At 39.7% G+C, this 25,943-nt stretch overlaps 1 protein-coding gene across 2 annotated transcripts in view; it reads right to left on the reverse strand.

The window, feature by feature from the left end:
* Window positions 1-25,943, reverse strand: part of TRAPPC9 (trafficking protein particle complex subunit 9) — a 1,774,054-nt gene that overhangs the window by 673,074 nt on the left and 1,075,037 nt on the right. For both annotated transcript variants that reach the window (XM_053715382.1, XM_053715383.1), the window contains exon 20: window positions 24,039-24,192. In XM_053715382.1, coding sequence (XP_053571357.1) covers window positions 24,039-24,192 — 154 coding nt within the window. The remainder of the gene's footprint in view (window positions 1-24,038; window positions 24,193-25,943) is intronic.

Genomic DNA, 25,943 nt, shown 5'->3' on the forward strand with positions numbered 1-25,943 from the left:
TATTGTTTTGATAACTCCTAAAATCAAGAGAGAATAATCTGATTAAATTGCAGGTGCTGTAATACCCAACCTCAAACTCAATTTAAACTGAAGACCGAGCCACAAGGGAGAATGACTGCTGTCTTTAGGATCCCAGGAGTACAGGCACAAAAAGATACATTGATTAGATTGTGAACAGATCACTCAGTACAGAAGGTGCCCTTCCAGCAATCGTCTAAATCCCAATGCAGTAAGAAAAGCACATTATTTTCAGATAAACTCACTTGATGAAACCAAGACGTGTGTTGTGTAAGTTGTGCAAGATTCTAAAAGCGACACTTAAGCCAAAATTAAACTTTCATGATTCAGTGCAATTTTAAAAGGCTTTCCAATGTACTTCAATTATCACTTTTTTATATGCACACGTTTTGAGGCAGCAGCTCCTACTGAGCATGTGCACATGTTCACAGGCTATACGTAAACTACTCTGTGATTGGCTAATGGCTCTCACATAATACAGGGGGGGAAATGAATTTGTAAAAAATAAATAAAAAAAATCTGCTTATTTGAAGTGTTACTGTATTGTCTTTTTATTATGCACTACTGTATTTAGTGGTCCTTTAACGTGCAATGTGAGCGTTTTTTCAAAATACAATTTACATGCAGGATTAGAGACATTAAGTGGCCGAGTTATCAAATGGCGGGTGGACATGATTCGCTGTAGCGAATCATGTCCGCCCGTCATTGCTAAATGTTGACAGTAAACACTGTCAGCATTTAACATTGCACAAGCAGTTCTGGTGAACTGCTTGTGCAATGCCGCCCCCTGCAGATTCGCAGCCAATCGGCCACTAGCAGGGGGTGTCAATCAACCCGATCGTATTCGATCAGGCTCATTGCTGTACGCCTCAGAGACCGCATACGAGTTAAGGAGCAGCAGTCTTAAGAACGCTGCTTCTTAGCACCTGTTTCTGGCGAGCATGAAGGCTCACGTGGAAACAGCTGCATTAGGCAGCATTCGGCCGATAATAAATTGGTCCCTAAATGCACAATGAGTAGAGTTGGGCAAATGCTTCTTTATGAAGGTGGAGAACCAACAGATTACACCAACTAAACAAATTAGGACTCTTATGGATTAGAAATATTTGTGAAATTAAAGTTAAACCAGGATTATCACGAAAAGTAACCCGATAACTGATAATTACTGTAAACTTAAACCGCTGCAGTGAGAAGATAATAATCTAGAAGTATAATAAGCATCACATATATTAACATATTTTAAGCATATAAGATGCACCAAAGTCACATTTCAGGGCTGAATTGCCCTTATTAGGTGAGAGCAGACAAACTGCAAGAAAGTTTTTCTTTATGAAAGCCACATTCTAACAAAAAGAGATCTATGGGGTAGTTTCTCTTTTATTATGAATGCATAGAATGGAGGCTTGAAAACTCCTGTAATTTTTTTTTGTCTATTTGTCTAGACTCTATACACACCTGTCCCTGAAGCTTTTTGCCCCAAAGAGAAAACCAACATTCAGAAGCTAAAACAGAAACCAAATACCTAAATATTAAGGCTGCATGGATGATGTATACAGCATCTCAAAGGGAGATTATAGCACTAAAAAAATAGTACTGGTAATCAATACAGCTGCGCTGCAAAAGGCAGCTAAATTTGTGCAGTATCCGACTGGTATATAGTTAATACTTTTAATTCAGCCTAGACATATAGTCATAACATAAGTTAATAGTTAAAACACGTGACATGAAGTAGATAAAAAAAACATATAGCAATTTTCACAGTATAACAATAGCAAACATACAATGCAAGAGTCCAAGATGGTTAAATATCCAAAATGGTAAAATATTAAAGCGAAGGTCAGATTAAAGCAAGCGGGTCCATCAGGCTTTAATCAGAAACAGTAATACTGCAAGGGCTTAGTGGCGGTGAAATGGAGGTATTGGTTGTTTAGCTGCAGACAAAAAACATAAATTATGCTTACCAGATAAATTTAATTTCCTTCTGTATAAGGAGAGTCCACAGCATCATTCCTTACTGTTGGGAAATACTAAACCTGGCCACCAGGAAGAGGCAAAGACACCCCAGCCCACGGCTTAGATACCTCTCCCCACTTCCCCCATCCCCCAGACATTCTGCCAAGGGAACAAGGAACAGTAGGAGAAATATCAGGGTATAAATGGTGGCGAAAGAAAAATATAATTTAGAGGTCCGCTCATTGGTGAACACGGGCGGGGGCTGTGGACTCTCCTTATACAGAAGGAAATGAAATTATCTGGTAAGCATAATTTATGTTTTCCTTCTTAATATAAGGAGAGTCCACAGCATCAATCCTTACTGTTGGGAAACTTATACCCAAGCTCTAGACAGAGGAACTGAATGATAAAGGGAGGGACAAAAAAAGATGTGGACCCTAATCTGAGGTGTCAGTATATGGCCGGGTTATAATACAATATATTTAATAATTATTCTTTAAAAAAACCGCCAATAAAATGCATATACAAAACAATAAAATTAATGTAAATTCCTAAATTCTTTATATTAGTTAACATTTATAGACACATTGAATTATATGTATAGAAAACCAGATATGAATCAAACTATACAAGTTTAAACTGTTACTGTGCTATAATATTCTTTACAAAACAAACCAAATATACATTTAAAATTAACCTTATTCACAACTGAATTGCATTAAAATACCACAATGAAATATCACAGTATGGGTCACTAACTTCCAGACAAATATACTTAAACAATTTAGCCCACAATTGATTCTATATAACTCTAATTAAAACACCAGAAATTATACATATTCTTACTGTAAACAGTCAGTTTATAAGCCAATTTATCTAAGCTGAAATAAATTCTTAATTATCTACAATTAAGACAAATTCTATATATATATATATATATATATATATATATATATATATATATATATATATATATATTTGCAAAGATAAATTACACACCAGAGATATTTACTTACAATAATGGGTCTGACTTATATATGCAACACAAAGGATATTTATCTAGCAAATAAATTAATTATTTAGCATACAAGGGTGACTAGTTAAGACTACACAGGACTATGAATGCAAGCTAAAATACAGAATGCTCTTTTAAAATAACTAACTGTAATTGAATTATAGTTACCAAATACCTATGATTTAAATAATATATATTTATATAAATATATATATATAGTGACAAAGCCCTTGCATGAATAGTCACTTCAGCACAAAATATAGTGGTTTAGGCTGTTTTATTTTTATCAGCAGTTTTAAACATGGGGTGTACTTCCCCTTTAAAACAAACATAAAACAAACAAAAGCCTACTCCTTTTTAGGAGATTAACTATACATGCAATATTTCCGTAGTAGCCAGTACTGGGCAGCTAAGCTGATCCCAGTTAACAAAACAAATCAAAATAAGCAGAATAGAACAAAGTTTGCTCACCAGTCTCTTGTTTCTACCAGCTATAAATTCAGACATGCAGCAAGGTCTCAAATCCTCCCTCTCTGGAGTAGCCTGCACAATGAGACCCTGATTCCCTCTACAGAACGGCTTATAAAGGATCCAAATAATTTAACCAGAATCAGCTGTGGTGAGCTACTAACAAATTAGCACTTTGTTGGAGGGGAAAAAGTGACCTTTCCAATCTCCTGCTAACATACACTACTTCTCTCACCCTGTCACACACCCCCTCCCCAGCGCAACACCAGTGAGTGAAGCGACTGCTGCAAGAAGCCCATGCACACAAGTGCATCAGCATTACCATGGAGCAAACCAGCTCTGTGCTTCACTAAAAAAGTAAATGGTTGCAAGGACAAAAACCATCTAGTGACTCGTGAGTTTCTATCTCTGTTGGTGTGCATCCATTTTAACGGAGCATGGTCAGTGACAAGGGTGAAGCGCCTTCCCAATAAATAATACTTTAAAGTCTCCATAGCCCACTTAATAGCTAAGTACTCTTTTTCTATAACAGCATAGAGCTGTTCTCGAGGCAACAATTTCCTGTTTAGATATAGCACTGGATGTTCTTCCTCGCCTATGTACTGTGACAGTACAGCACCCAAACCGACCTCAGAGGCATCTGTCTGTAAGAAAAACTCTTTATCAAAGACAGGTGCCACGAGGACGGGTTGCTCACACAATGTTGAACGAAGGTCCATAAAGGCCTCCTCTGCCTCTCTGTCCCACCTTACTGTGTCTGGACTTCTGGCTTTAATTAGGTTTGTGAGAGGAGCAGCTCTGGTCGCAAAATGGGGTATGAACCTGCGGTAGTAGCCAACAATTCCCAAGAAGGCTCTAACCTGCTTCTTCCTAAGAGGCCTGGGCCAATTCTGTATAGCTCCTATCTTGTTCAATTGGGATTTCACTAACCCCCTTCCCACTACATAACCTAAATACTTAGCCTCTGCCAATCCAAGAAAACCTTTTGGAGGGGTTGGCAGTTAATCTAGCTTTCCCAAGGGTGTCTACCACTGCCTCTACTTTCTGCAAATGAGAGTCCCAGTCTGTGCTATGGATTATGACATCATCCAAGTATGTAGCGGCATAGAGCGCATGGGGTCTTAATAATTTATCCATGAGCCTCTGAAAAGTGGCTGGAGCTCCATGGAGACCAAAGGGCATCACCTTATATTGAAATAAACCATCTGGGGTTACAAAGGCAGTTTTCTCTCGGGCATGCTTAGTGAGGGGTATCTGCCAATACCCTTTTGTTAAATCCAATGTAGTAAGAAATCTGGCCTTAGCTAGCCTCTCTACCAGTTCATCAACCCGTGGAATTGGGTAGGCATCAAACTTTGACACTTCATTTAATTTCCTAAAATCATTACAAAATCGGATAGAACCATCCGGTTTAGGTACCAAAACAATTGGGCTAGACCAATTACTATGTGATTCTTCTATCACATCTAATTCAAGCATTTTCCTAACCTCTGCTCGTACAGCCATCCTTTTTGCCTCAGGAATCCTGTATGGTTTTAATTTAAGTGTTACTCCAGGCTCAGTAACAATATCATGGGCAATTTCTTGTGTTCTGCCTGGCATAGGCGAGAAAACATCCTTAATCCTCTCCACCATTTCCTTAACTTCCTTTACTTGTTCAGGTGTTAGCTCTGGTGAAATAGTCACTACTTGTTCTGAGACTTGAGGCTCAGCCCCAGTATTATCTAACTGGGCTAGTAATGTTTATCTATCCCTCCATGGCTTAAGAAGATTTATGTCGAATATTTTCTCTTTCCTACGTCGGTCAGACTGATTAACTTTATAATTCACAGGGCTTACTTTTTCTATAATTTCATAAGGTCCCTGCCAATGAGCCAAAAGCTTACTCTCAGCTGTAGGAGCCAAAACCATTACCCTGTCACCCTGTTTAAATTCCCTTACAGTAGCACTCTTATTATAATAAAATCTTTGAGTATCCTGAGCTTTTTCCATATATTGGCGAACCAGGGGGAAAACATGAGCCATTCGCTCTTGCATTTTCTCTATATGCTGCACCACATTAGTACCTGGTACTCCCTGTTCCTCCCAAGTTTCCTTTAGTATGTCCAACATACCTCGGATGTCGACCATACCAAAGTTCAAAAGGAGAAAAACCAGTTGAGCTCTGGGGAATTTCACGGACTGCAAACAATAAGTAAGGAAGCAGTTGATCCCAATCCTTCCCATCTCTACTAACAACTTTCCTTAACATCCCCTTAAGTGTGCGGTTAAACCTCTCTACTAGCCCATCTGTCTGTGGGTGATATACCGAGGTTTTCAAAGCCTGTATTTTAAATAACTGGCACAACTCCTTCATGAGATGGGAAATGAAAGGAGTACCTTGGTCAGTTAAAATCTCCTTTGGGATCCTAACCCGTGAAAATACTTGTACCAATTCTTTTGCTATATTTTTAGCATTAGCCTTACGTAGTGGAATGGCCTCAGGGTATCGAGTTGCATAATCCACAATAACAAGAACGTATTGGTGACCATGAGCTGATTTCTCTAATGGGCCTACCAAGTCCATTCCAATCCTATCAAATGGTACATCAATAATTGGGAGGGGTATAAGTGGAGCCCTTAACTTGGGTTTTGAGGATGACAGTTGGCATTCTGGGCAGGAAGCACAAAATCTCTTTATTTCTTCGTAAACCCCTGGCCAATAGAACCTCCTCAGGACCCTTTCCTGAGTTTTCTCTACCCCCAGATGTCCACCCAAAAGGTGTGAATGTGCAAAATCTAACAACTTCCTAGTATGAGAGGAAGGCACAACTAGTTGTTCTATCTCTTGACCTTCCTCTGATATTACTCGGTACATAAGGTCATTTTTAACCATAAAATACGGGTATACACTTTTTGTTTGACCTTATACAGGTGCTCCATTAACCTCTGCTACCCTGCTCCTTGCATTGTGTAGCAAGGGTTCATTAGCTTGTTCTCACCCAAAGCTACTGCTAATAATATCTAGTTCACATGGAACATTTTCAGTAATTTCACTTCCCTGATCTACTTCAGATTCTGTGCACTGAGTGGCCACGCCTTTATTACTACGTTTTCCCTGCTCATTTAACAAAACTTCATTAAGGGCTTTGTTAAATCTGTATTTACTCTTCCTGCGCTCTTTTCTAGATTTACCCCTTTTGGGACTGGATGCATACAAATCAGGGTGAATAAAAGGGAAAACTTCATGTAGACTCCTATCCCCTGCTTCAACCTCTGACTCTCCTGGTTTAGCAGTAAGTTTAGACTGTATTAGGGTGTAAAACTCTGGAAAGTTTCTTCCTATAACCAAGGGATAGGGAAGCCTAGGTACCACTACAGCAGTTATTTGTATTAATTTCCCAAGTATAGAGACACTTATAACAGCAGTAGGATAAGTAACAGTACACCCATGAATACACAGTACCCCAATTGTTTTATTTTTTTGCAACTGTGATTGTTCCACTAAATCTCCTGACATTAGAGTTAAGGCACTGCCAGAGTCCACCAAAGCCTCTGTGTCTCTTTTAATAAAGCATACTGACACCCGGAAGGTGTGTATGTTTTCTCCCATGCCTGCTAGGCAAATAAGTCCACAAAAGTCTGATGGTTCTTCTCCTAGGGCACATTGCATTGGTTCTGGTAGGTTTGGGCATCCTGCCCTGACATGTCCTTTGGCACCACACTCAAAGCAGGTTAAAGGGTTCCTCCCCAAACAATCCACTCTTGGCAAAGTGTGGTTTATCTAATAGTGATCTGCTGGTTCAGCTTCAGTCTCACCCTTTTTGTTTCCTGGCCTCTGGGTCCTAAAAGTCTTTTGTTGTCTCAGAGATTCTGAAACAAGTTTAGATGGCATAGAACAGGCTTTCTCAAGGTCCCTGGCAGCAAGGTATCTTTCCACTTGAGCTACCATAGAATCATATGTAGTGGGATTTCCTTGTCCTACCCACTCACGGAGGCCACAGGGCAATTCTCTCAAGAATCTGTCAAGTACTAGCATTTCAACAATTTGTGCAGGACTTTGGGCCTCTGGTCTAAGCCATTTTCGTGCCAGATGTATTAAGTCAAACATCTGAGACCTGGGAGCTTTCCCCATGTTGAAATGCCAGTTATAGAAACGCTGGGCTCTCACTGTACATGTTACACCCATTCTGGCAAGAATTTCAGCTTTTAACCGTGTATAGTCTCTAGCAGCTTCTTCTTCCAAGTCATAATAAGCCTTTTGGGCTTCACAGAGGAGAAAATGAGCAATGATTCCTGCCCATTGGTCTTGTGGCCAGGCTTCCCATATAGCTGTGCATTCAAATGCCACCAAATATGCCTCCACATCATCCTCTGACGTCATGTTCTGTAAGCAGCCACTTGCCCGTATCCTATTCACACCTTCTGCTTGCGTAGGTGCTCCCTGAGCAGTAATACGCTGCACAACATCATAAAGCATGGCATGGTCCTGTTTTTGGGCCTCAGCCAGGGTTCAATTTTTAAAGCTAAAAGTCTGTTACACTATTGCTGAGCTGCAACTGATGCTGCAGCCTGACAATTAGTCTCTTGTTGTATAGATGCAGCCTGCAACAGGGCCTGTAAAACATCCTCCATATTTATGCGGGTCTGTACCTTTAAGGCTTCCAGAAAAGTAAAGCAGGCACTAACAATCCCTCTTCTAACACCACTGTGACAAAGCCCTTGCAGGAATAGTCACTTCAGCACGAAATATAGTGGTTTAGGCTGTTTTATTTTTATCAGCAGTTTTAAACATGGGGTGTACTTCCCCTTTAAAACAAACATAAAACAAACAAAAGCTTACTCCTTTTTAGGAGACTAACTATACATGCAATATTTCCTTACTAGCCAGTACTGGGCAGCTAAGCTGATCCCAGTTAACAAAACAAATCAAAATAAGTAGAATAGAACAAAGTTTGCTCACCAATCTCTTGTTTCTACCAGCTATAAATTCAGACATGCAGCAAGGTCTCAAATCCTCCCTCTCTGGAGTAGCCTGCACAATGAGACCCTGATTCCCTCTATAGAACTGCTTATAAAGGATCCAAATGATTTAACCAGAATCAGCTGTGGTGAGCTACTAACAAATTAACACTTTGTTAGAGGGGAAAAAGTGACCTTTCCAATCTCCTTCTAACATACACTCCTTCTCTCACCCTGTCACAATATATATATATATATATATATATATATATTGACAGTAGTAGTCAGGATGAATCCGGTGTAGATCCAGTTTACCCACCACACAAAGCCAGCACACAAGATGTAGCAAAAACACCAATTTAATAGATAAGCAGCATATGCTGCTTATCTATTAAAGTGGTGTTTTTGCCACATCTTGTGTGCTGGCTTTGTGTGGTGGGTAAACTGGATCTACACCGGATTCATCCTGACTACTACTGTCATTCTATGGAAGTTTAGCCGTGCACCAAGCGGCTGATATGGTTGGTGAGTGCTGATTTACTACTGTATGATATATATATATATATATATATATATATATATATATATATATATATATATATATATATATATCAATCGCGTATACTTCACCAAAATTTTCACCTTATATGAAATAAGGGTATTTGCAATATGGATAATAAAAAGTAGCCCAATGTGCTTAAAGTGACTGTGTACCAATTTGGCAGCAGTTATTTAGTCACCACTTCAGCAAAAAGTCAGCAGCCCCTTCTCTCCTCTTGGATTCAGCTTATATTCTCTTAATCATTAGTGAAACGATATGATAGGCCCTTCGGAAGCTTGTCTGTGATTCGTACTTGGATCTGAACATCTCATAGGTTATTTTGGGAAACACCTCCCTGAGCAGCCAAATACCTATTGGCTGTGATACCGTTCCTGATCCATAGGTGGCAGCAGACACCCAGGAATGCAAATATCATCATCATTATTGCTAACAATTTAATACATCCTTATAAAGTGATTATTCAACACACCATGATTCCTAGTACTAATAAGTTACATGTTCAAATACACATGGATCACACAGTACCATTTTTTCTGATCATTCTAAGACCAAACGTGAATATATTCCACTTATAATATATAAAAAATGCGTTTAAAATCATATTTTCTATGAAACAATTTAAAAGGATTATAATATCTTCATTATGGATTCACTTACTCTCTCAGCCATCATCTTAATATCTCATACATACATTGAGATCAGCAAACACTGTTATTTTCATGTAATTATATCTACATTGGATTACTATCCCATACAGATTAATATTTCATATCTGTATATCTCTCTTTGAGAGTACAAAATACATAGGATATTATTTAAAATACCAATTATATATGTACTTATTAGATGCCTGAAAGATATAAAGAAATAGGTTATTAAAAATGGACATTTTAAAATTGACTGTATTGCTATTTAATTCCAGTATACACTTATCTAATATGTTACCGTTATACAAATAGACAATCTCATATCCATTATTTTGTACCTATTATTTGATAGTCTGAGGCACATATTCAATATTTGAAAACTATATAGATAATTTGTTATCAAACGTACATAGGTTAAGATATTTTGAAATCTTTTTAAAACCATGATTTACATTTCTAGTTTGTCTGGAAATGAGGATGTGTATTATAACTCAGCAGGGACAATTTAGCACTTAGATGAGGACAGCTGGATCCTCTGAACATGTGTGTAGATTCAACCATTCCCACAGACGGACCGTCAATTCGCCACAGGGGGCCTGTGAGTTCCTTACCCATCTTGGGCAGGAAGCCCATATATGGGCATATACCTCTGAGGGTTTATAAATGCTAATATTTACTTTGAAGTGGCCCACTGATCTAAGAAATGACTGCCTGAACTAATTAGACTAAGTGTTTCATTGATGAATGAGAGAGGGGGTTGATCTGTTACAGTGACGTCTGGAGTTTTACAAATAAAATGAATTATTTGGCGTATACAACCATATATATATATTGAATAAATAAGATATTAAATGTTTTATATATATATATATATATATATATATATATATATATATATATAATTTAATAACATTCACAGATATTCTGACAGAGGGGCCTTTCTCCTTGAAAGCTGCTTCAGCCGAAGCAAAAACATCAAACTTGTAAAATTTAGAAAAAGTACATAAGGAGGACAAGGTAGCCGCCTTACAAATCTGATCCATAGAGGCCTTGTTCTTAAAGGCCCAAGAGGAAGCCACTGCTCTAGTAGAATGAGCCATAATCCTCTGAGGAGGTTTATGTCCCGCTGTCTGATAAGCAAAGTGGATAACACTCCTTAACCAAAAAGATAAGGAAGTCGAAGAGACCTTCTGTCCCTTACGCTTCCCGGGAATAAACAACAAACAAGGAAGAAGTTTGTCTAAAATCCTTAGTAGCCTGAAGATAGAACTTCAAGGCGCGAACCACGTCCAAATTATGAAGCAAACGTTCCTTCGCAGAAGAAGGATTGGGACACAAGGAAGGAATCACAATCTCTTGATTGATGTTGCGGTCTGACACAACCTTAGGAAGAAAACCTAACTTAGTATGTAGGACAGCCTTATCAGAATGGAACACCAGATAAAGAGGCTCACATTGCAAGGTGGCAATCTCAGACACTCTGCACGCAGAAGCAATAGCCAGTAGAAAAAGAACCTTCCAGGACAACAATTTAATGTCAATCTCATGCATAGGCTCAAACGGAGCCTGTTGCAAAACCTTAAGAACAAGATTTAGACTCCAAGGAGTAGCCTTCGATCTAAACACAGGTCTGATCCTAGTCAGAGCCTTAACAAAGGACTGTACATCGGGAAGCTCCAAGAGCCTCTTGTGCAGTAAAACAGATAGAGCCGAGATCTGTCCCCTCAGGGAACTTGCAGAAAGGCCCTTCTCCAGTCCATCCTGGAGAAACAATAGGATCCTGGCAACCTTAACCTTATGCCAGTAAAATCCACACTCTTCACACCAGAATAAGTAGGTTCTCTACACGTTATGATAGATGCGACGAGTAACCGGCTTATGAGCTTGAATGAGAGTATCAATCACTCTTTTAGAAAAACCTCTCTTGACTAGGACTAAGCGTTCATCTCTACACAGTCAGCCTCAGAGCATCTATATTTTGGTGAAAAAAGGACCTTGTTCCAGCAGATCCCTGCGACAAGGTAACTTCCACAGAAAAGATGATGACATCCCCACCAGATCCGCGAACCACATCCTTCGGGGCCACGATGGAGCAATCAGCATCACTGATGCCTGCTCCTGCTTGATGCGGGCCACTACACGAGGAAGGATTGGTAATGGCGGGAAAAGGTAAATTAGACTGAACCTCCAAGGCACTGCTAATGCATCTATTAGCTCCGCCTGAGGATCCCTGGACCTCAATCCTTATCTGGGAAGCTTGGTATTGAGATGAGATGCATGAGATCTATCTCCGGCGTCCAACACCTGTTGCATATCTCTGCAAACACTTCGGGATAGAGAGACCATTCCCCTGGATGAAAGGATTGTCTGCTGAGAAAATCCGCTTCCAAGTTGTCCACACCCGTAATGTGGATCGCTAACAGCGAACAGCTGTGGGCCTCTGCCCACTCTAGAATTCGAGATACTTCCCTCATTGCTAGGGAGCTTCCGTCCCCCCTCTGATGGCTGATGTAAGCCACCAAGGTTATATTGTCTGATTGGATTCTGATAAACCGGGACGAACCCAGAAGGGGCCAAGCCTTCAGAGCATTGAAGATTCCCCGAAGTTCCAGAATGTTTATCAGGAGGGAGCGTTCCTCCTGAGACAACAGGCCCTGTGCCTTCTTGGCACCCCAAACAGCTCCCAACCCTGAAAGACTTGCGTCTGTAGCCACAATCTCCTTAAGAAGGATGTCCCTCGGGACAGATGATCTGGACAGAGCCCCCAAGAGAGCAATTCTCTCGACTGGTTATCCAGAGAAATCTGTTGAGGAAGATCTGAATCCTCAGCATGCACAGTTGCATCGGTCTGAGACGGAACCTGGCAAAGGGAATGATGTTCATGCTGGACACCATGAGACCAATTACCTCCATACACTGAGCCACAGAGGGCCTTAAGGAGCAAGCTTGCAACATTTCTGGTCTGTTAAAAATATCCTCATGGATATGAAGTCTATTATAGTACCCAGGAATTATACCCTGGTGCTTGGAATAAGAGAACTCTTTTCTAGCTTTATCTTCCATTCATGAGATCGAAGAAGAGAGAGAAGAGATTCCGAATGGACCTCCTCCAGAGGAAAGGATGGTGCTTGTAGCAGAATATCATCCAAGTAGGGAGCTACTGCTATACTCCGGGTTCTGGCAATGGCTAGAAGAGCCCCTAGAACCTTCGTAAAAATCCTCGGAGCAGTAGCTAGACCAAACGGAAGTGCAATGAACTGGAAGTGCTGGTGCAGGAACACAAACCTTAGGAACTAGAAATGATCCTTGTGGATTGGAACGTGAAGGTAAGCATCCTTCAGATCTATAGTGGTCATGAACTGTCCTTCCTGAACTAAGGGAAGGATGGTACTTATCGTCTCTAGCTTGAACGAGGGGACAATTAGAAATTTGTTTAAGCACTTTAGGTCCAGAATCTGGCAGAAAGTTCCCTCCTTCTTTGGGACCATGAAAAGGTTTAAATAGTATCCCAAACCCTTTTCTGCGATAGGTACCAGGACAATGACCCCTAAAGGAGGACAGATCCTGCACACACCCCTGAAAGGCATCCTTCTTTTCTGGTCTTGAAGTCAGGCTTGAGAGGAGAAATCTGCCCTTGGGTGGATGAGACTTGAAACCTATCTTGTATCCCTGAGCTATGACCTCCAGGACTCATGGATCCTGCACATCCCTGAACCAAGCGTCTGAAAAGAGCGGTAGTCTGCCCCCTACACGATCCAGCGGCAGATAGGGGGCCGTCCCCTCACACTGATTTAGTCTCGGCGGGCTTCTTAATCTGCTATGATATATTCCAGGACTGAGCCGGCTTCCAAGTACTCTTGGTTTGCTCGGGCTTAACGGAGGGCTGCTGTCGTTGGGATTTAAAAGAACGAAAGGAACGAAAATTAGAACTCTGTCCCTTAGACTTGCTCTTTTTATCTTGCAGTAGGAAGGCACGCTTGCCCCCTGTAACCGTGGAGATAATGGAATCCAGGCCTGGATAAAATAAAATCTTTAATTTAAAGGGGAGGGAAAGGAGTCTGGACTTAGAAGTCATATCCCCAGACCAGGACTTCAGCCAGAGCGCTCGACGGGCCTGAACCGAAAAGCCAAAATCCTTAGCATTTAGGCGAATAATCTGCATGTTTGCATCACAGATAAAAGAATTAGCAATTCTCATGGCTTTAATTCTCCACCTCGATCAATTCCGATAAGGAGTCACACCAGTAGGTAGCTGCTCCAGCAACTGCGGCAACGGCCACTGCCGGTTGAAATAAGTATCCCATATGTTGAAAACATCTTTCTTAGAAGAGTTGCCATCTTCTTATCCATCGGCTCTCTGAACGACGAGCTATCCTTAAGTGGGGTAGTAGTACGTTTGCCAAGCGTAGAGATAGCCCCATCCACCTTAGAGATGGAACCCCACAACTCCAATTGAGAGTCCGGGAGGGAAATCCTTTTTAAAAGGAAGACAAAGAGGAAAAGGAAGATCCAATTCTGTCCCATTCGTTCTTAATAATGTTCACCATTTTTACAGGTACAGGAAAAGTTAAAGGCACTACCCTGTCCTCGTAAACTCTGCGTAATTTCGGAATCAAAGGTTCATCAGGTAGCTTGGCCTCTGGAACCTCTAATGTAGACAGGACTTCCTTTAGAAGAAAACGTAAGTGTTCAATCTTAAATCTAAAGGCTGGTTCCTCAGCAGCAGGAGGCTTAGAGGCAGCAGACTCCATCCTAGAAAGTTCACCCTCTGAAGCCTCAGATTGTGACTTATCCTTGAATAACTGAGACGGAGCAGAAAAATCCAATAAATTACATGATGACCCCTGGGCAGGAGAGCTATGTTTAACCTTCCACTTGCGTTTATCAGGGCGAGGTAAAGCACTGAGGGCCTCAGTCACCACCGTTTTTAACTGCGCGCTAAAATCCGATGGTAAAAGGCACCCTCCAGATGGAGGATCAAGCGTGCTACGGGAAGCTGCGTGTGTAAAAGGTGGTGACTGTTGGGTATGCATCTCACGGGACGGAGACTCCTCAGAGGTGGATGTGTCAGTGGTACTTAACGGGTTAACCTTCTTTGACCTAAAAATGTTGTCAAGGCATGTGTAACATAGTTGAGAGGGCGGGCATACCAAGGCCTCCTCACAATATAAACAGGTATTACTATTTGTAATAGAGGGAGTACCCTCTAGAATCTCAGAATCCTCCATAGCTTAAGATAAAGACAGTAGGACACAGAAATTAAACTTTATTTCTCAAAAACTGCACCTTTATACTCCCAATGGCTGGGACACTTACCACCTCCTAGACCCAGACAATATAGAGAAATAGCGTCTTCTCTGACAGCCAGCTCGGTCAGGAAAGAGGAAAAGAAAGCGTGACCACTCCCGGTCACATGGTGCGCAAGGCAGGACCGCCCCTGCTATGAGAAAAAGCACGTCAAGCTACAAGCTGCGCAGCACTCAAAGTGAAAGTAAAAACATGTGCGTTCCAGCCATATAACAAACAGCCTATGAGCCCCTAAAATTTCACACATAAAGCAGCATAAAATCAAAGCATCACATTTCATTAAACCCCACTGTTCAATAATCCCCCTCAGGAAATATTAACCATGATTCTATTAAGATAAAAGGAGCCACACTGTGACCCTGTCTTCTAACGTTTTCCATATGCAAAAATTTAAACAAACTTACCAGAATCCATGCTGTGGAACAGAAACACAACCTCTCAAGTGTGACAGTCTTGTAGCATCGCTTCGGACATGGACTTGAGTGAGGAAACAAGCAGGCAGTGAAACTTGTCAACACTGATTGCTTAGGAGCTGTTAGCAGGCAGTCTGGATGGGTTTGCAGAAAGACTCTCCCTGCATCTCCAGACTCTAACTTTCGTCAATGTTCTCACTAAGAGGCTAACAAGACTACTTAAAACTCCAGTCCCATATCCAAGGGCAGATACCCTTCCTAAGGAACTACTCTGAAATCTTCTGACACTTCTCTGCCATCCTCCTGTGACGAAAGGCAAAGAAGGACTGGGGAATGGGGGGAAGTGGGAGAGGTATTTTAAGCCTTTGGCTGTGGTGTCTTTGCCTCCTTCTGGTGGCCAGGTTCAGTATTTCCCACCAGTAAGGAATGATGCCGTGGACTCTCCTTATATTAAGAAGGAAAACAACAAGAAGACAAAGAGGTCCTTTTAAAACAGACAAGTCAAGTTCGTAGGCAAAGGTGCACAATTTTACTTACACTGAGTTCGAAAGTTTCTCATTAACGTCTGTCAGGATCCTCTAAGAAACAAAACCGCTCCAATTACTTTGCCGTCCGAGATTTTCCCAGCGTCTATTGCAACGTGCAGAGTATGGCAGTGTAATCCGTATGCAACTATGGTGGCCGGACAGGTACATAATTAGAGCAATGCGTTTTGACTAATGCTAGCCTTTCTCAAGCTTGAGCTCTAATTGTGTACCTGTCCGGCCACCGTAGTTGCATACGGATTACATGGCCATACTCTGCAAGTTGCAATAGAGCCTGGAAAAATCTCGGAGGGCAAAGTAATTGGAGCGGATTCGTTTCTTGGAGGATCCTGACAGTCGTTGATGAGAAACCTTTGGCACTTGGTGTAAATAAAATTGTGCACCTTTGCCTACGAACTTGACTCGTCTGTTTTAAAAGGACCTCTGTCTTTTTTTTTTTTTTTTCTGCAGCTAAAACCACCAATACCTCCATTTCACCGCCACCAAGCCCTTGCAGTATTACTGTTTCTGATTAAAGCCTGATGGACCTGCTTGCTTTAATCTGACCTTCGCTTTAATATTTTACCATTTTGGATATTTAACCATCTTGGACTCTTGCATTGCATGTTTGCTATTGTTATACTGTGAAAATTGCTATATGTTTTTTTTTATGTACGTCATACCACGTGTTTTAACTATTAACTTATGTTATGACTATATGTCTAGGCTGAATTAAAAGTATTTTAACTATATACCAGCCGGATACTGCATAAATTTAGCTGCCTTTTGCAGCGCAGCTGTATTGATTATCAGTACTATTTTTTTAGAGCTCTTATCTCCCTTTGTAATACTTTTTATACTAAGGAAGTAGGGATTCCTTGGTTTAATACTTCTGCTTTATATGCAATTACACTCAGCACTGTGGCACTACTTCTTTCTTTATGTAGCATCTGCATGTTTGTAAAATCTGCTTGTATGCAGTATCTGCATGAATGCAACATCTGCATGTATGTAACATCTGCATGTATGCAACACCTGCTTGTATGCAACATCTGCTTGTATGTAACAGATGCATGCATCATCTGCATGCATGCAATATCTGCATGTAACATATGCTTGTATGTAACAGCTGCATGTATGCAACATCTGCATGTATGCAACAGCTGTTTGTATGCAACACCTGCTTGTATGCAACACCTGCTTGTATGCAACACCTGCTTGTATGCAACATCTGCTTGTATGCAACATCTGCTTGTATGCAACATCTGCTTGTATGCAACATATACATGTATGCAACACCTGCATGTATGCAACACCTGCTTGTATGCAACACCTGCTTGTATGCAACATCTGCTTGTATGCAACATCTACATGTATGCAACACCTGCATGTATGCAACACCTGCTTGTATGCAACACCTGCTTGTATGCAACATCTGCTTGTATGCAACATCTACATGTATGCAACACCTGCATGTATGCAACACCTGCATGTATGCAACACCTGCTTGTATGCAACACCTGCTTGTATGCAACATCTGCATGTATGCAACACCTGCTTGTATGCAACACCTGCTTGTATGCAACATCTGCTTGTATGCAACACCTGCATGCATGCAACACCTGCTTGTATGCAACACCTGCTTGTATGCAACACCTGCTTGTATGCAACACCTACGTGTATGCAACACCTGCGTGTATGCAACACCTGCGTGTATGCAACATCTGCGTGTATGCAACAGCAGTTTGTATGCAACACCTGCTTGTATGCAACACCTGCTTGTATGCAACATCTGCATGTATGCAACACCTGCTTGTATGCAACACCTGCTTGTATGCAACACCTGCATGTATGCAACATCTGCTTGTATGCAACACCTGCTTGTATGCAACATCTGCATGTATGTAACATCTGCATGTAACATCTGCTTGCATGTAACATCTGCTTCTATGTAACATCTGCTTCTATGTAACATCTGCTTCTATGTAACATCTGCTTGCATGCAACATCTGCATGTATGTAACATCTGCTTGCATGCAACATCTGCATGCATGTAACAGCTGCTTGTATGTAACAGCTGCTTGTATGTAACAGCTGCATGTATGTAACAGCTGCTTGTATGTAACAGCTGCATGTATGTAACAGCTGCTTGTATGTAACAGCTGCTTGTATGTAACAGCTGCTTGTATGTAACATCTGCATGTATGTAACATCTGCATGTATGTAACATCTGCATGTATGTAACAGCTGCTTGTATATAACAGCTGCATGTATGTAACAGCTGCTTGTATGCAACAGCTGCTTGTATGCAACACCTGCTTGTATGCAACATCTGCATGTATGCAACACCTGCTTGTATGCAACACCTGCTTGTATGCAACATCTGCATGTATGTAACATCTGCATGTAACATCTGCTTCTATGTAACATCTGCTTCTATGTAACATCTGCTTCTATGTAACATCTGCTTCTATGTAACATCTGCATGTATGTAACATCTGCTTGCATGCAACATCTGCATGTATGTAACATCTGCATGTATGTAACATCTGCATGTATGTAACAGCTGCTTGTATGTAACAGCTGCATGTATGTAACAGCTGCTTGTATGTAACAGCTGCTTGTATGTAACAGCTGCTTGTATGTAACATCTGCTTGTATGTAACAGCTGCATCTATGTAACAGCTGCTTGTATGTAACAGCTGCATGTATGTAACAGCTGCTTGTATGTAACAGCTGCATGTATGTAACAGCTGCTTGTATGTAACAGCTGCTTGTATGTAACAGCTGCTTGTATGTAACAGCTGCATGTATGTAACAGCTGCTTGTATGTAACAGCTGCTTGTATGTAACAGCTGCATGTATGTAACAGCTGCTTGTATGTAACATCTGCATGTATGCAACACCTGCTTGTATGCAACATCTGCTTGTATGTAACAGATGCATGCATGCATCATCTGCATGCATGCAATATCTGCATGTAACATATGCTTGTATGTAACAGCTGCATGTATGCAACATCTGCATGTATGCAACAGCTGTTTGTATGCAACACCTGCTTGTATGCAACACCTGCTTGTATGCAACACCTGCTTGTATGCAACATCTGCTTGTATGCAACATCTGCTTGTATGCAACATCTGCTTGTATGCAACATCTGCTTGTATGCAACATCTACATGTATGCAACACCTGCATGTATGCAACACCTGCTTGTATGCAACACCTGCTTGTATGCAACATCTGCTTGTATGCAACATCTACATGTATGCAACACCTGCATGTATGCAACACCTGCTTGTATGCAACACCTGCTTGTATGCAACACCTGCTTGTATGCAACATCTGCTTGTATGCAACATCTACATGTATGCAACACCTGCATGTATGCAACACCTGCTTGTATGCAACACCTGCTTGTATGCAACACCTGCTTGTATGCAACATCTGCATGTATGCAACACCTGCATGTATGCAACACCTGCTTGTATGCAACACCTGCTTGTATGCAACACCTGCTTGTATGCAACATCTGCTTGTATGCAACACCTGCATGCATGCAACACCTGCTTGTATGCAACACCTGCTTGTATGCAACACCTGCTTGTATGCAACACCTGCTTGTATGCAACACCTACGTGTATGCAACACCTGCGTGTATGCAACACCTGCGTGTATGCAACATCTGCGTGTATGCAACAGCAGTTTGTATGCAACACCTGCTTGTATGCAACACCTGCTTGTATGCAACATCTGCATGTATGCAACACCTGCTTGTATGCAACACCTGCTTGTATGCAACACCTGCATGTATGCAACATCTGCTTGTATGCAACACCTGCTTGTATGCAACACCTGCTTGTATGCAACATCTGCATGTATGTAACATCTGCATGTAACATCTGCTTGCATGTAACATCTGCTTCTATGTAACATCTGCTTCTATGTAACATCTGCTTGCATGCAACATCTGCATGTATGTAACATCTGCTTGCATGCAACATCTGCATGCATGTAACAGCTGCTTGTATGTAACAGCTGCTTGTATGTAACAGCTGCATGTATGTAACAGCTGCTTGTATGTAACAGCTGCATGTATGTAACAGCTGCTTGTATGTAACAGCTGCTTGTATGTAACATCTGCTTGTATGTAACATCTGCATGTATGTAACATCTGCATGTATGTAACATCTGCATGTATGTAACAGCTGCTTGTATATAACAGCTGCATGTATGTAACAGCTGCTTGTATGCAACAGCTGCTTGTATGCAACACCTGCTTGTATGCAACATCTGCATGTATGCAACACCTGCTTGTATGCAACACCTGCTTGTATGCAACATCTGCATGTATGTAACATCTGCATGTAACATCTGCTTCTATGTAACATCTGCTTCTATGTAACATCTGCTTCTATGTAACATCTGCATGTATGTAACATCTGCTTGCATGCAACATCTGCATGTATGTAACATCTGCATGTATGTAACATCTGCATGTATGTAACAGCTGCTTGTATGTAACAGCTGCATGTATGTAACAGCTGCTTGTATGTAACAGCTGCTTGTATGTAACAGCTGCTTGTATGTAACATCTGCTTGTATGTAACAGCTGCATCTATGTAACAGCTGCTTGTATGTAACAGCTGCATGTATGTAACAGCTGCTTGTATGTAACAGCTGCTTGTATGTAACAGCTGCTTGTATGTAACAGCTGCATGTATGTAACAGCTGCTTGTATGTAACAGCTGCTTGTATGTAACAGCTGCTTGTATGTAACAGCTGCATGTATGTAACAGCTGCTTGTATGTAACAGCTGCTTGTATGTAACAGCTGCTTGTATGTAACAGCTGCATGTATGTAACAGCTGCTTGTATGTAACAGCTGCTTGTATGTAACATCTGCATGTATGTAACATCTGCTTGTATGTAACAGCTGCTTGTATGTAACAGTTGCATGTATGTAACAGCTGCTTGTATGTAACAGCTGCATGTATGCAACAGCTGCTTGTATGCAACAGCTGCTTGTATGTAACAGCTGCTTGTATGTAACAGCTGCTTGTATGTAACAGCTGCATGTATGTAACAGCTGCTTGTATGTAACATCTGCTTGTAACAGCTGCTTGTATGTAACATCTGCATGTTTGTAACAGCTGCTTGTATGTAACAGCTGCTTGTATGTAACAGCTGCTTGTATGTAACAGCTGATTGTATGTAACAGCTGCTTGTATGTAACAGCTGCTTGTATGTAACAGCTGCATGTATGTAACAGCTGCTTGTATGTAACAGCTGCTTGTATGTAACAGCTGCTTGTATGTAGCAGCTGCTTGTATGTAACAGCTGCTTGTATGTAACAGCTGCTTGTATGTAACAGCTGCATGTATGTAACAGCTGCATGTATGTAACAGCTGCTTGTATGTAACAGCTGCTTATATGTAACATCTGCTTGTATGTAACAGCTGCTTGTATGTAACAGCTGCTTGTATGTAACATCTGCTTGTATGTAACATAGTAACATAGTAACATAGTAGATAAGGTTGAAAAAAGACTGAAGTCCATCGAGTTCAACCTATACAAATCTAAAATACTTACAAAAAGCTCCAGTTAAGCTTAAATAACCCCATTAAAATGTGACCCATTTAATACTAGCAATCATATCCATGAATTTTGTTTATATACAGAAATTTATCCAGACTATTTTTAAATGTATCTATGGTATTGGCATTCACTACCTCCTTTGGTAATGAGTTCCACAATTTTATTGCTCTTACAGTGAAAAAACGTTTCCGTTGCAGGAGATTAAATCTCCTTTCCTCCAACCTTAAATTATGACCTCTTGTCAGAACCAATTTTCTTGGAATAAAAAGAGCTTCTGCCATCTCTGTATATGGGCCTTGAATATATTTATATAAAGTAATCATGTCACCTCTCAAGCGCCTTTTTTCTAAAGAGAACAGAACCAGTTTGGCTAGCCTCTCCTCATAGGTTAATTTCTCCAATCCCCTTATTAGCTTTGTGGCCCTTCTCTGAACTTTTTCTAGTTCTGCAATATCTTTTTTAGCAATCGGTCCCCAGAACTGCACTCCAAACTCAAGGTGAGGTCTTACCAGGGCTTTATATAATGACAGAATTATGCTTTCCTCCCTTGAATCAATGCCTCTTTTAATACATGCTAGTATCTTATTAGCCTTTGAAGCCGCTGCCCTGCATTGTGCACTCATTTTTAGCTTGTTATCTATTACTACTCCCAAATCCCTTTCCTCCTGTGTTTGGCTAAGTCTTGTCCCATTTAAAAAATACATAGCCTGCTTATTTTTACTTCCAAAATGTAGAACCTTACATTTTTCTGTATTAAATCTCATTTTCCATTCACTTGCCCATAGTTCTAATTTTCGCAAATCCCTTTGCAAAGAGAGTTCATCCTGCTCTGACCTAATGACCTTACTTAACTTAGTATCATCTGCAAAAATAGAGATGTCGCTATTTAATCCTTGCTCCAAGTCATTTATAAAAATATTAAAAAGAACAGGGCCCAGTACTGATCCCTGGGGGACGCCACTGATTACCTTTGTCCAATCTGAGTATGATCCATTTACTGCTACTCGTTGCTCCCTATCTTTTATCCAGTTATTTATCCATGAGCTAACATTTTCAGCTATTCCCAGTCCCTTAATTTTGTGCATTAATCTCTCATGTGGCACTGTATCGAATGCCTTTGCAAAATCTAAGTATATCACATCAACTGATTCCCCTTTATCTATATTTTTACTTACTTCCTCGTAGAATCTAATTAGATTAGTTTGACATGATCTATTTCTCCTAAAGCCATGCTGATTAGAACTCATAATCTTGTTTACACGAATATGCTCATCAATATAATCCCTTATAATCCCTTCAAATATCTTCCCCACTATTGATGTCAGACTAACTGGTCTATAGCTTCCTGGATCATCCCTGCTTCCCTTTTTGAAGAGTGGCACCACATCAGCTTTACGCCAATCCTGGGGTACCATGCCTGAGGATAATGAGTCTTGAAAAATTAAGAGTAAAGGTTTGTCTATAACAGTGCTAAATTCACTTAACACCCTTGGGTGTATTCCATCTGGGCCTGGAGTTTTATTTACCTTAATATTTTTTAGTTTTTTCCTGATATCCTCTAAACAAAACCCAGTTAGTGGTATGGACTGGCATGTTCTATTCTGTTCCAAAGTATCATTCAATGGTTCCTCTCTTGTGTATACTGAAGAAAAAAACTGGTTTAGTACCTCAGCCTTTTCCCTGTCATTATTTATCATGCTACCCTCCACACATTTTAATGTACCTATATTATCCTTCTTAGATTTTTTGCTATTTATGTACTTAAAGAACCATTTAGGGTTAGACTTAGAATCCTTGGCAATTAATTTTTCATTTTCAATTTTGGCTAATTTGATTGCTTTTTTGCATGCTTTGTTACATTCCTTATAAATATTGTATGCTGAGTCTGTACTATTTTCTTTTAATAATTTAAATGCCCTACGTTTTTTCCTAATTTCTTTTAACACATTTTTATTTAGCCATAACGGCTTTTTTTTTTTATTTTTATTTTTATAACCATATGGTATGTATTGATATGTATATTTATTTAACAAATTTTTAAATATTATCCATTTATCCTCTGTATTTTTATTAGAGAATACATTGTCCCAATTTATATTATTTAATGATTTCCTTAAATCGTTGAATTTTGCTTTCTTGAAATTAAAAGTCTTAGTTAAGCCTTTAAAACACTGCATATGAAAAGAGATTTCAAATGTGACCATGTTATGATCACTGTTACCCAAATGTTCTTTAACTTCTATGTTTGATATTATATCTGTATTGTTTGATATGTAACAGCTGCTTGTATGTAACAGCTGCTTGTATGTAACAGCTGCTTGTATGTAACAGCTGCTTGTATGTAACAGCTGCTTGTATGTAACAGCTGCTTGTATGTAACATCTGCTTGTATGTAACAGCTGCTTGTATGTAACAGCTGCATGTATGTAACATCTGCTTGTATGTAACAGCTGCATGTATGTAACAGCTGCTTGTATGTAACAGCTGCATGTATGTAACATCTGCTTGTATGTAACAGCTGCATGTATGTAACAGCTGCTTGTATGTAACAGCTGTTTATATGTAAATCTGCTCTAAAGCTTATAAAAGGATATGATCTTCCAGCGGATGCCCAGCTTGCTGTTGATTTCGAGGCCTTTGGCCTGGTGTCTCTCTTCTTCTATCTCTTGTTGATTCACAAACTGAAGTTCTTCTTCAGAACTATCCATAATGTTTTCAAAGTTGAATTTATCCACCTGAATTGCCATGCTGTGGAAACAAAAGAGAAAATGTCATTTATTGTAACTGAAACCTGGATAGGACTCCGATTTAAAGGAACACAAATGAAAAACAGTCAAACCTATTAATATTACAAAAGTATCAGCAGAACAAAAATAATATATATACACACATATAGTCTATAATAATCATTTTTTGTATGAACAATAATATATATACACACATATAGTCTATAATAATCATTTTTTGTATGAACAATAATATATATACACACATATAGTCTATAATAATCATTTTTTGTATGAACAATAATATATATACACACATATAGTCTATAATAATCATTTTTTGTATGAACAATAATATATATACACACATATAGTCTATAATAATCATTTTTTGTATGAACAATAATATATATACACATATAGTCTATAATAATCATTTTTTGTATGAACAATAATATAGGTTTATATAGCCTAGATATACTCTAGATCTTTTTGCACATTTGTTTGGTGAACATTTTGGTTATCATTGTATTTATTGATTTGCAAGTCACATATACACATTCCATTTATGGATATGGAATTTTTTTGTTTTTAGTTGATTAATTCTCTCTTTTATTGTATAGCTAGAGCACAATTAATATTTTAATATAATTTTTGTTATTAGGATATTCAGTTTCACTTATTCTTTAACAGTAAAGGAATAGACCGCTTTTTACACCCAGCGGTCATATTACCACACATGTTCTGACATCACATTGTTTCACACATATTGTTAGTATGAATGGATCAGACGTTTGTCTCAAATTTATATTATACATATACTTTGGTATAGTCACAGTTGGTTAGGTTGGGTTAAATTTATTATCATTATTATTATTATTATTATCAGATATTTGTAGAGCGCCAACAGATTCCGCAGCGCATTGTTCTGTATGTAACAATATTTATTGAAACGTGACAACACGAGCACCCGTATTTGGCCTTGTGAGGTTGGAGTGTTCCTTCTCTACAATTGTTCTGTATTGGACCATCTGGCCTGTCCCCCACCTCACGTTATGTTATATGGTTAATAGAGACGTAATATAGAGAGGGGGAGTATTTTGGGTAGTTCTTACACATAGTTGAATAGTTGCATATTTAGGGGAGTGGTGCTGTAATTAAGGGAGTTAGAGAAGGTGGAGCTTTAGTCTTATTCTCACATATGATTGGATAGCTGGATGGTTAGGGGAGTGACCTTTCGACACTCATAGTTCGCATATATTTGTTTTTAGACCATTTGAGGAGATCATTAAGGGACAAATGCACATAATTAATTTTATATGGTTTCCGTATTTTATTATATATATATAAAAATAATTGTGGCTTTTCTACATGTGATGTCTCATGGACTCTCACCATTATGGAAATTTTTTTTTTTTTTTATCAGATAAGCATAACATTTGTTTTCTTCCATCAGATGATGAGGGTTAACAAGACTACTCAAGCAATAAAATCCATGAAACCACCAAGTAACATGGGGAACTAACAGTTACGGCAGGTAGGTTACGGATCAGACACTACGGCCCGCAGAACTTTCCTGCTAAAAGCAGCCTCAGAAGAGGTATACACATCATAGTGATAATAGTATGCTAAGAGAACCAAACAGCTGCCTTATAAATCTGAAGCCCTACTACAGAAGAATCAAAGAGTGGCAGCTGCTCAAGTGGAATGGATACCCATGCAAATAGGTATGCTTACAAATTAAAGTCTTTAAAGGGACATTATACACTAGAT

The sequence above is a fragment of the Bombina bombina genome, chromosome 5, assembly GCF_027579735.1.
Source record: "Bombina bombina isolate aBomBom1 chromosome 5, aBomBom1.pri, whole genome shotgun sequence".
Taxonomy (NCBI): domain Eukaryota; kingdom Metazoa; phylum Chordata; class Amphibia; order Anura; family Bombinatoridae; genus Bombina; species Bombina bombina.